This window comes from Oryctolagus cuniculus, chromosome 4 (genome assembly GCF_964237555.1).
Source record: "Oryctolagus cuniculus chromosome 4, mOryCun1.1, whole genome shotgun sequence".
Lineage (NCBI taxonomy): Eukaryota > Metazoa > Chordata > Mammalia > Lagomorpha > Leporidae > Oryctolagus > Oryctolagus cuniculus.
The window spans coordinates 172838414-172850909 of record NC_091435.1 but is presented as its reverse complement, the minus strand read 5'-3'; the positions used below and the strand labels follow the sequence as shown (position 1 = coordinate 172850909).

The 12496-nt window shown below is 46.2% G+C and overlaps 1 protein-coding gene and 1 long non-coding RNA gene across 27 annotated transcripts in view; one reads left to right on the top strand and one right to left on the bottom strand.

Moving 5' to 3' along the window:
* LOC103350379 (uncharacterized) overlaps positions 1-12496 on the top strand; it is a 547263-nt gene that overhangs the window by 95011 nt on the left and 439756 nt on the right. The gene's annotated exons all lie outside the window — the stretch shown is intronic.
* Positions 1-12496, bottom strand: part of STAC (SH3 and cysteine rich domain) — a 146230-nt gene that overhangs the window by 68663 nt on the left and 65071 nt on the right. For 2 of the 3 annotated variants that reach the window (XM_002716238.5, XM_070072956.1), the window contains one exon: positions 10638-10914. In XM_002716238.5, coding sequence (XP_002716284.3) covers positions 10638-10914 — 277 coding nt within the window. The remainder of the gene's footprint in view (positions 1-10637; positions 10915-12496) is intronic. The other variant, XM_051858945.2, reaches the window with a different exon arrangement.

Here is a 12496-nt window from a genome sequence, read left to right as displayed (position 1 = left end):
GGTACAAACCAGTAAGATCCAACATGGCATCCAGACTAACTGTTTCCTGACCTCCAGCCACATTATACCCTCACTGGAATGTGTTAGCATAGTAGAAGTCACTTCCCCTGGCACCATGACAGTTTACAGTTGCCATGGCAACCTACAGAAATGACCATACATGGATGCAAAAGAGGTAGATCCTTAATTCCTGGAAATTGCTGCCCTTTTCTCAGAAACGTGGTGAATATTCTGCCCAGATAATGACATACACTTCCTGGACACCATAAATGCAGAACCCCAGCCACACACGGGCTGTCCTGTCTAGGGAGCAGTCGGCTCTTTGCCACAATCTTTATTAAAACTACCCAGCTTTCACTTTACGACCTGCAATTAATTTTTATTTCTTGCTGAAGCCAAGGACCCACCTGAGGTAGAGGTGGCCCCCACAGGGACCACAGCTGTCCAGTACCACCTGGGTGTCTGGTTTCAGCTTGATCACAACACACGCACACACACCCCTGGTGTTCAGAGCCCCAGATTCACACAAAGGACCCTCCCATTCTACTCTACTGGCCCAGTTTTGCTTCATAACACAGTATCCCCGGTGGCCACACAACCAAGGGCACTGTTCTGAAACAAGTCAGTGGACCACTGCCTTGCTTCCTGCTGAATGTGTAAAGGACACACGGATTTCCCAGCAGACCTCTGCCTGCGTGCCATGGCTGGGGATGGCCTCTTCTAACTGATCCCCAGCCTCCAGACATGGGCTTTGCCATGGCTCAAAAAGCCAGCAGCCTCTCAGTATTTGTCCGTCATGGCATGGGCTTGACCTCAGGCAAGAAGGCAGGAATCGGCAACAATACAGGCAGGACCAGGCTTTGCAGCTGCAAGTTCAGAAAATTCTCAGAGTGTATCCAGGATTCACAGCTGTGTCTACTTTCTGCCCCACTCCCGCCTTTTCTCCACCCAGACTGCACCTTGAAACGTTTTTCTTGCTTTCCTTCTGTCCTAGGAGCCTTTTCCATGTCTTCCTGGACATAAAAAGGAGAAAATACATAAAGCACAGGGGGCCTCAGAATATGGCAGTGTGGATTCAGAATAGGTACGCCACTGTACCACTAAACAGTGTCTTGTTGGTGACCTATAGAAAATGACTAAAAACTTAGCAAGACACTTTCTTCAATGGTCAGACACTGCCCTCCCTGGTCTGTTCTTCATGCTCTGAAAACACTTGCCTGTGTGTTACTTCTTTCTGCTAAGGTCTTATCTTAAACACTCCTAAAATACAAACCTGTGGACACACGACCCTCCCGAAAGATGGTTCAAGAATTCTCCAAAGAACCTGCACACACGATGATCTAGAATTTAAGAGACAGAGTTGCTTTTCTTTGACTTTTGGAAAGAATGATTTTCTCTCTCAGTTTGACCATTTATGACTTCGGTCAGTGATAGTAAACTAAACAGTTTAGAGAAAGGAAGTCCCCATTTTTTGCTTACTCTGGAAAGACAGCACTATCTGGTAACTCGGAAGATTTTTGTTTTCTGGAGAGCTGTGTGCACACCAAGACTCTCTCCTTACCAGTTGATCCCTTCTCGTTCTTAATAGTCATGAGCTATTTAAGGATAGCATGCAGAGCAGATGTATCTCTCATATCTTCCAGTGTCAGCAGACATGAGGGTACTTCAAAAGGTAATGGAAATTGGAATTAAGAGAAATTCATTTTGGTGTAAAAATTTATTTGAAAATTTGTGCAGTTATTTCATAATACACAATTTCCACCAACTTTTGAAGACCATAAAATACGTATTCAATGGAAAATATATGGAAGTATGACCAGCATCATTGACATGAACTAGATTCTAATGGTTCCTTTGACTTTCTTTTTAAAGGTATTTTTAATTTAGCTTAGTTATTTGAAAGGAAGACACACACACAAATGGAGATGGTGTGGAAGAGATAGAGAGAGAGAGGGAGAGGTGTATCTCTTATCTACTGATTCACTCCCCAAATGCCTGCACTATTCTGATCTCTCCAAACTGATATCCACATGGGGTTCAGATCCTCCCCTCAGGGATTGGGCTTCAGGACAGCCTGGTCTGATCACCTGCACAGGGCTGGAGGGGGTGGCATTGGAAGGCCACAGAGTTAGTCATGGTGGGGGGGGCAGCAGGTCTGCAGCTTGAAATGGCAGAGGCTCCTTCTGTCTTTCCAGTTTCTAGATGGCTTCTATACCTATTGCTCTCAGTCTCCTCAGTTGAATTTGCAAAGGGGTTTGGACTTTGTGTCCCAGATATCAGTGCGGGGCCAGGCACACAGATCTGCTTAGTCAATATTTGATGGGAAAATGCTTCTTGAGGTTTATCTGCAGTTCTACCTTCTTGACTCTGAATTCGTTGCTTTGTGCATAATAAAATAATCAAAGCCATAATTCTTATATTTCCTATTAGCTGGTCACTCATTTATCCATCCACTTCTCTATCAAGTCCATTTTAGGTGACCGTACAAGGTGGATGGCAGGTCCCTGCAGAGAACATGGCACACCATGGCTTCTGCTCTGACGTTGATGCTGTCACAGCTGTCATTTCACTAGTCCATGTGGCTGTGTCATAGAGCTTATCTCTGTTACTGCTTTTGACAATGCCATAAAGAAAGACATCCATTCAAGGGCTATGCTATATTAAACAGAATATTATTATAGACAGCATCTGCTTCTGGTTGACAATAAAATTACAGGGAAACACATACTATGATATAGGTACCTAAAGAACAAATTCTTAAAATTCTTTAAGGAATGTATGGGGAAGAACAGAAAATTTCACAATCAAAGTCCTTCCTAGAGGAAATGGACAGGACAGACACTGCAGATGATTCGATTATTAATATAACCAGCAGTTCCCAAATCTGCGGATTCTATAGACTAATAGGAGAGGAGAGCAGGTGCATTGAGCTTTGGGCAAAGCAAAGTGGGTGGGGAAACTGTGGCAAAGACCAGAGCTGGAGGGGCATCCAGGAAAACCCCCCGGTCTCACCAGTCTGCCCCATCTGCGAGAGATTCACTAGGCAAGCAAGCGTGAGCCGTGGTGGTTGACTCCCTGATGGATTTAGTACCCAAGAGCTCTTCTGGAAAAACATTACTGGAAGTATGTTCCGAAAAACTGAGAAACAAAAACAAAAACAAGAGCTGAAGAGCAGGGAGCTTTTGTAGCAATAAGACGAGCAGTGAATTCTGAAACCAGTTAACTCAGTAATGCCTATGTAGATGTATAAATCTTGCTACAAAGCATGCGTTTGTTTAGTTTAAGATTTAGTCTCAATCTAAGGGATGGATTGTGAAACATTAAAATAAAAATAGGAGTTTGGATTGAAAACATTGCCACATTTAATCTGTGAAAACAAGGAGTGAAAATTGCTGGAGAGATGAGAGGTGGGGTTAAAAGTTTATTAAGTTTAGGATTCGAAATACTGCATTTAGTTTTTTCTTTTAAATAACTTGAGAAATGTAGACTAATTGGAAAACCTTGGGGTTGGGGCTGGCATTGTAGCATAGCAGGTTAAGCTGCTTCCTACAATGCCCTCATGCCATACATATGGGTTTGAGTCCTGGCTGCTCCACTTCTCATCCTGCTCCCTGCTAATGTGCCTGGAAAAGCAGCGGAGGATGGCCCAAGGGCTTGGGCCCCTGCACCCATGTGGGAGACCTGGAGGAAGTTCCTGGCTCCTTGGCTTCAGCCTAGCCCAGCCCTAGCTGTTGTAGCCAGGAGTGAACCAGTGGTTGGAAGATCTCTCTCTCACTCTCTGTCTCTCCCCGCTTCTAACTTTGTCTTGCAAGTAAATAGAAAATAAAATCTTAAAAATGAAACTTCAGGTATGATCATTAGCAGAACATATATGTCTTTCAAGTCACATGTGGTCGATACACACACACACACACACACACACACACTGACACCCAAATGAAAGGGACCAGAAAGTAGAAATTCACTACAGTAATAAGAGCAAAGGAAAACCAACTGTTTCACTCGCAACAATGAAGGAAGATCCGCAGTCTCCTTTGGTTTAAGAACAAAAACTGAAGCTGACAATAGAAATCTAAAATCTACTTATGTTTGTTTTTAAAAGAAGCATTTTCTACAATAAAAATGATGAACAGTACATGAAGATAAAGGCATATCAAGAAAATATTTAAAAAATAAAATGGTCGAGTTCATGGTGAAAGCTTCAAGCAGGATAGGGTGACATTTCATTTGGATTTTGGATGCAATTCACAATGAAGAGATGCACTGAGTAGTGCTGCATTAAAACATGTAACACAAAGAAGAGATGAAGAGAGGGGTGCCCGTGGGAGGAGGGCCTCGGTGTCCAGCTTCCACTGGGGCAGGCTGGAGCTGTGATGGGCCCGAGGGGAGCTTTCAGAGGAACTGGGGATTTTCCACGATCCTCTTCTATGCTTTCCAAAAAACTGCTTCCCCATTTCCGTTGATATTTAAGGGCAGACTGTTTTCTGCCCCGTTCGCTAGCTGTTTGTTAGATGCTCACTGTGCTGCAGGTGTGTGTGTTGCAGAGCTGCTGTGGGAACAGGCCCATAAATGAGGGCTGCTCATGTTCTCAGGGAACTCACTGAAGTCTAGGTTGTTTGACAAATGGCATGAAAATTCACAGAAAGCGAGTGATCAACACAGGATGGGAGGAAACATTTTCACAGACTAAAGAAGGGAGACACCCAAGGTGTTCCAGAAGGAACAGAAAAATGCTGGAGTTCTGCAAGTGGGTCTGGAAAATCATACTGGAACTTTCTATGGAGAACAGAATATTTGTGGGAGAGTGGTGAGACACAGGGCAGCACGAGTGGTCTCTCCACTTGCTGTTATTCTGCCTTCTCCTTTGGTAGCAGATCCAAAAGTTTTATGTTTTTAAGACTGACATGCAGGTCTGCTGTAGTGCCTCAGACCACAGTACTATCCCCTAGAACAGGTGTTGTTTCCATTCCTGTGGGAGATACTGTAATTACTGTCATTTATTTCTGCTCAGTCTTCACCGGGAGAAATGCGGTTTACTTTATCATTTAAATAATTTTTAATGAGATATTTCTTAAAATACACAGTACTTGGCAGCATGTATTAAATCCAGAAAAAGTAGTAGCAGATGCTGGTTTGAAAGTATTTTGTGCTCATTTCATTGAAAGGTGCAGGGTACAAGCCAGATGCATTCATGCATGTCATTTACATTTGATAATGTCTGTTAAGAACATTGGACCTGCTATTGAATTCTTAATAGCCCTTTAATGAATTTACCGTTGCAAGCACTGGAAAGTGTGTCTGATTTGTGTGCATTAAAGAGATAAAAGTCAGGGCTGGCGCCGTAGTACATTAGGTTAATCCTCTGCCTTGCAGCGCTGGCATCTCATATGGGTGCCAGGTTCTAGTCCTGGTTGCTCCTCTTCCAGTCCAGCTCTCTGCTGTGACCCGGGAAGGCAGTGGAGGGTGGCCCAAGTGCTTGGGCCCTGCACCCGCATGGGAGACTAGGAGAAGTATCTGGCTCCTGGCTTCAGTTTGGCGCAGCGCTGGCCATAGCAGCCATTTGAGGGGTGAACCAATGGAAGGAAGAGCTTTCTCTCTGTCTCTCTCTCACTGTCTAACTCTGCCTGTCAAGATTAAAAAAAAAAAAAAAAAAAAGAGGGATACAAGTCAAATAGCCTTAAACAGCAGCCACAGGAGAATTAGGGAAAAGTAGGTGTGAGGAGAGAGAAGTCCTTGCTATGGTTCCTTTGTGCTGCCCACTGACCCTGTTCTCTGCTGAGGACGCCTGAGTCATTTCTAGGATTCAGGACTCCATGTGCTGTGAGCATCCAAGCAGACTGTAGTATCCAGCCTTTTCCAACAGGCATTCTCTCCCCTCCTCAAACGCATGGCTCCTACTTTGGGAATTACCTTAGGACGCTCTTCCTGTAAATGCCGAACTCTGCCTCATGGCCTCATTCATCCATCCATGTGTACTGGAGACCCTTAGAGAGCTGAAACTCTTCCACATGCGATCTCTTTCATCCATTGAATAAAGACATTGGTCTTGCATTCCAGTGTCTTTTCCAGGCCAAACACCACTACTTCCTGCAAACATTCCTTGTCACCATCACCTTACCATGACTATTCCAATTTTCCTTACTTTCACTTGAAATTCTGGGCCAGGAATCACCATGACTTCCTCACAGTGCTAAATGAACAAACAGTAGAAAGAAACTTGCCCTGTTGGACTGGGCATTATATTACATTTTTGTCTTCTAGTAAAAAAGTAGTAGATAAGTTCTGGGCCCCAGAGAGTAACAATTCCATTGGCTAAATCACTGAGTTCTGGGTACTGCACGTTAACATGGAAACATGCCAGGACCCAAAGGAAAGTAACTATTTAAAATAAAAAAAAAAAGAGCGGATTCAGAGAATATCTGTATTTTCTTACTTACAAGCTGTACAGCTCCGATAACAATTGTCCACTCGACGATTGACAGAACCTCAGGGGTTCCGTTTTCTGTTCTGAGAATACACAGATGACGGTTGCTGTTTAATATTTCCTTTGATTGGCCTTTCTCACCAAGAGACAACTACATTAGTGATCAAACATGGCTTTTTCTTTTTTGTTTTGTCTTTATGCACACACACAATTCAAGTTTTGGCTGCTGGCTTATGGCTTTTTTGAGCAATAGGATGGGAGCGGAATAGGCCAGGAAACAAGTAAACTAACGGTCAAAGAAGAGCACCACACCAAGGGTCCTGGCCTCCGCATAATGTAGGATTTCCTCACTGTGTGCATTATAAGGGTGATGATGTTATAGGTACAGCCATTCCAAGGTCCATCTGCATTTTAAATTCACTCCTAGTAGAGTGCGTTTTTATACTGCACCGTGTAGAGCTGAAGTACGTTCACAGAGCTACTGGATGCAGTCGGTGCCTTGTCCACATCTTATTTCCATGTTGGTGCTGTGACTCTGAGCAACTGATGGCTCATACCTGCCTCTTTATTTTTTCCAGAGAGTTGTCTTTGGCCAAATGAGATGCTCTTTGCCTGCAGTGCCACACCTGCACTGCCTGGGGGTAGCTATGGCCACTGCTTGGTGACAGAAAGGTACACTGCTAGGCCCCTGTCCAGTGCAGGCTTACTCCGTGGATCAGTCTGAAGTGACCCCAGCTGAGCCCGCATCTTTTCTCAGCACCTTCCCTGCTCACCCTTGCCTCTAGGACCCTCCTTCTCCTGAGGGCATCCCACAGTCAGCCACTTCTACAAGATACCCGTCTCAGGCCCTGCATCTGGTGATTCTTAGTAAGACAGTGCCATTATGATTTTCCGCGGTGGTTGCCATTTGGGCAGTGATGAAAGAGATTGATTCTTTGCGCAGCAATTTATAAGAAAACTTGACATTTTCAGTGATGAAACCTGGCCGTTTTGCTAAATATCTGTTTACAGAATATGCTGTGCCTGCTAAGTGGTCTTCAACTAAAAACACTTGGTTAACGTAAAAATGGTTTGGGAGACAAGGCAGCTGGCCACAGACAGAAGAATGGAAAGATCTCCTTAGTTCATAGAGTAGACCCAGATACTGAGTTAGTTACATGGATAGCATATGCTGACTTGTCGAAGTCAGAAATTTCAATGAGAAGCAGATTCACACACAGACCCAGTGCTTTCTTGAAATGAGTCACTGCAGACAATTCAGTGTGAAGATAGAATGCCATAGATGGAGTACGTTTGGGCAAAGCACAGAGAAGATGAGCCCTCCCACCCTTATCGTTGTCCAAGCTTAAGGAAGGTAAGGGAAGTGACTCTTCTTGATGAAGGACATGCACTCATCCACACAGTAGGAGAGGTGGTTCAGATTTCACCCAAGGCTCAGGCATGGGTCCTGCTGCCCCTAAGGTAGGGCCTTCAACACTGGAGCTCCAAGTACACTTGACTGCCTACTTCTCTCACATCTCCATGGAAACCTGGGTTGATGATCTTTGGCTTGCATAGGTGGCCAGATCTTTTGGGAAGAAGTAGCCCAAAGAGGTGATTGCAAAGAGGAGCAAGGCCCTGTAGGTTCAGGTTAGTTGTGGGGTGAGCTTCAGTGCCTGTTTCACTTGAGGAACCGGGAAGACAGGTCAGTGGGAAGGGGGTGGTGGTGGTTTGGTTGTCAAGTCCAAAGAGGACAGTTGGCAATGGGGAGCTAAGGAAATCAAAGCTGGGTAGGTGGTGAATGAGGGTGGCATTTGGTTAGTTTTCATTGGTCACTGATCTTATGGTGACCTCTCCAGCTGAGTGGTATAGGCATCAGCAAGGCACAATATGAGGCCTTGGGAAACCAAATGAGAATCTGCTCCAACGTGACATCCTAGATAGCATGTCAGATTGACTTTATTTTTAAGATTTATTTATTTGTTTGAAAGGGAGAGAGAGAGAGAGAGAGGGAGGGGGAATCTTCTTCTATTTACTTGCTCATTCCTTAAATTGCCACAATGGCTGGGGCTGGGCCAGGCCAAAGCCAGGAGCCAGGAACTCCTTCTGGGTCGCCCATGTGGGTGGCATGAGGGGCCTTAGCACATGGGCCACCTTCTGCTGCTTTTTCAGGTGCATTAGCAGGGAGCTGGATTGGAAGCAGAGCAGCCAGGACGGGAACTGGTGCTTATATGGAATGCCGACATCACAGGCAGTGGCTTAACTCACTGTACAAAGATGCTGGTCCCAGATTGATTTTATTTTTAAAGCTGTATTCATCAGCTGGATAGCACACAAATGAGATTTGATTTTTTTCTTGGCCATGATTACATAACCCTTGCTTCTCAGTTGAAAGGGAAAAGGGGGAGGGGCTTTAATACTGAACTGTCATTCTAAGGGCTAACAGCAGGTAGCCTTTCCCTGTGACCTAGAATATGCAGATAGTCTGGGCTTGAAGGAAACTGACCTTCAGCTGATATCCATGGAGCCAGGAGGTGAGGTTTTCGGGGGAAAGGAAGAGAAAGAGGAGCAGTCAGTCATGTTCCATTATCAGAGAACTAGAAAGTCCTGTGACTGAGTCAGCAGGGTGAGCTTCATCAGTGCCTACTGCATGCGTCTCCTCTTCTGCTCCCCCACCTCCTTGCTCCTGCTTTTTCTCCTCCTTTCTCTCTGAACCCCTTCCCTCTTTCCTAGAAGGAGCTTTCTGTGTCATTTACTTTGTCTTTATCCTCGAAAAGAGCAGTGACTTGTTGACAATTTTTTCTTTTTTAAGTTAAAAAGGTATCTACACTGTCAGTTTAGTTCTGGTAGAAGCAGAGTGTGATCCTCTTTAGTACAGGCTTTTTTTTTTTTGATATTCAAAACAGTCTTTCAACAGTGTTGCTGTACTTGAGGTGCACCTAGAATCCTCTTTAAGATGATGACTATGACATTCCTTAGAGGTGAGATCATTTCCATTACTCATTTATTAAAACACATGCTCTGTTTGTCTTTTCACACTCATCACAGTGAGATTCAAAATAGATACTCATCATCACCTATTAAAGGGTTATGGGAGCACTGCCTTGAAGAGGCCTGGTGAAATTTGGGTTGAAATTAGAAGTGTCACATCAGCTTCAGAAGCGAGGCATTCACAAACACCAGGCATTGCCTCTGCCCCTGAGCGTGGAATGTGATGGGCACGCCCCTGCCCATGAAGCCAGGTATAACCTCCAGATGAAGCAAAGCAGAAGGGTGGGGACTCCAAGACTTCACAGAATCTACCGAACAGACAAGACACATCAGGGATCCAGAGACCACCCAATATGGTAGACTGGGTTGCTGACCCTACTCTTCATGGCTCCCTGTGTCCCTGCCCTTTGCCAGCCACTTGCAGTCTGTTTCCAGAGGTGGAGGGACTTCCCCTTCTCTAACCCTGGCCTGTAGGCTTGGCCACGTCGCACTTAACTGCAGCTGGTGGGAGGCCAGCAGAAGTTGCAGGTGCTACCTCCAGCCCAAGGCCCTCCGCGTTGTATGCTTCCATTTGCCATCGCCAGAAGAACATGGCATGGCTGGCACCCAGGTCCAGGGCAAGAGGAAGAGGTAAGGCCTAGAGGGCAGATGCAGCAATGGAGCTGAGTCTGGGTCAGCCAAACCCAGCTAGTCTGAAGTCGCCTGGGTGAAAGAAAAGATGACTCCATTGTAAGCACTGGAATTTTCTGAGTAGTCAATGGTTTTTGGAAAATGAGGACCAAGAGGGGCTGACACCACTCCCATGTTCAATATCCCATTCCTTAACTGAGCCCCAGTTAGGAGAGGGGAACTTCAGAACCCTGTCTTCCTGGTTGTACTGGAAATCACAAATAGTTCAGGGATGACAGATGTTGGATTCTTGTGGAAGAAATGAACTTTCTGAGTCTCGTTTGTGCCTATATGCAGGGACAGACTGATCAACACAGGTGTACAAAGACCCACACTTCCGCCCCAATGCAAGATGACTTGAAAGGGCTGTGGGGCTCTCTAGGGGATGAGCTGAAGTGTTGGGTACAGCTATATCCCAACCCAACTTCTCCCTCTGCCCTGGCCTGCTTTCCTTCCCTTTTCACAGATATTGTCCCCAAAGCAGCCCTGAGCAGTCCTCCTGCACATGGATCTCTCAGGCTCAGAGTCGGTCCATGGGGGCTGGTACTGGAGCAGGGGCAGAGGAGGGGCTTACCCACGATCATGTGGTTGCAGACGTCACAGAAAGTGGGCTTCTTGAAGATGTGCTCTTGAAAGGCATGGGCCTTGCCGCTGCTGGGGTGCAGGCCGGCCCTGGTGGGCGTGGACGTCAGGCTTCCTGGAGCAGGGAGTGGGCTGGAGCCGGGGCTGACCTCGGCCAGCACGTCTGCTTGCAGCTTCATGTCGCTGGTGGTTTGCTGGAAGAAGTTGTCAGCACTTTTGCTGCGTAAACTCTTGGTCTTGAAAGAAAGTGATCGTTTTAGTTTCTGGAGCTGCAATGCAATGACAGAACAGTCTCTCTTACGATCATTCATGCAGATTCATGCTGTGGGGGTGAGGTCTGCTCCATGTACTGCACAGTGCCCACTGACACCCTCAGTACCAGGAGGGCTGCTGTATGTCCCTGCGTGGTGGTGGTGGTGGGCTGTCAGTGCCTACTGCAGAGGGATGCAGCATTATCCCCCTGGGCCCCTTGCTGCAGAGCCAGACCCTCGGAAAGAAGGGTGTTCTGCCCCTGCTCCTCCTCAAGTTCCCACCAATGCGCTGTCACTGCACTCATGACACCGTTTTGCCTGTTGAATTTGAATAAGCAGAAATGACGTAGGAATTCATGGGCTCACAGGTTGGCTATAACACGTGGGCCTTTCTTTCTGATAACCATTTAGCAGCCACTTGTCTTTGCACACAGCAGAGCAAAGGAGGCCACTGTATGACTTAAAGTCAATCCAGCTAAACTATCTACAGAACACAAACCATAGACTCTCTAGTGTTTTTAGGTCTAGCAACCTCCCTCTTCCCTGCCCCACTCCCCCACTGTGTGTGTGTATATGTGTGCAAGTGTGAGACCCTGTGTTGAGTTTTCTGCTTGATTTTCCCTGTGTTTCCTGCAAGATCATCCTTTGTTTTTGTTCGTGGGAAACTAGACCTCTTCTCCTTTGCCTCTGGGACTCATGAAGAGGCACCAGAACAGGTCTGGAAAAGCAATAGCTTCTGGAAGGTCTGGGTTTGCCTCCGGCCTACGACTCAACTCTAGTCTTCACGGGGAGCCAGGGGGACCCTTTGGAGACACAGGTGTGAGCCTGTGAGCCTCTTGTTTATAATCCTTCAAGAAGTTTCCTTTGTACTTAGGCTTCAAGGAAAGTTCCTTGGTGTGGGCTCCAGAGACTGGTAGAACCTGGAGACTCTGATGACCCCATGATAGCTTGCACCACTCTCCCCCCTGCCCTGCTGTCCAGACACAGTGGCCTTCAAAAGTCCCCCATATTTACTGTGCTTTGTTGTCCCTAAGCCTTGTGGCACAGTTTTCCCTCTGCCCCCATAAAACAGATGCTGCATGTACTCGCTGCACAGCCTGCAGTGAACAGCTTCACCTTTTCAGTGCCTCTTTGGTGTTGGAATTCCCATTGCCTAAAATGAATGCCTGTGGCTCACAGCTGTAGACAGAGAGGTGTTCCGTATTCTGTTCTGATCAAGGCCTCCATGAAGTGTGGGGAGATTGCCTACACAGTATACAAGGTGGGCTGATGTGTTCTCACTTTGCCCAGCCGCCTCCACCTAATGCCTTACTTCTGCCTGAGAAGACCAGGAAGGTAAGGTGATCATTAGTGCCTGGGGCAGGACATAGAAAAGTCACAGTTTTTTCCCCTTCCCGTTATCCATGCTGCTTTGCAATGTGATTTTGCAGCTGCTCCCATCAAAAGTGAAGCCTGTTTTTCTCACTTCCTGAATCATGTTGGATTGAGGAATTTGACCAATAGAAGGAAGCATAAAGAGTTTCAGGTCAGTATCAAGCACAGGCCTCAAGATGCCTGAGAGATTTCTGACAGCAATTTAGAAACCTGCCAAGCTTTCTTG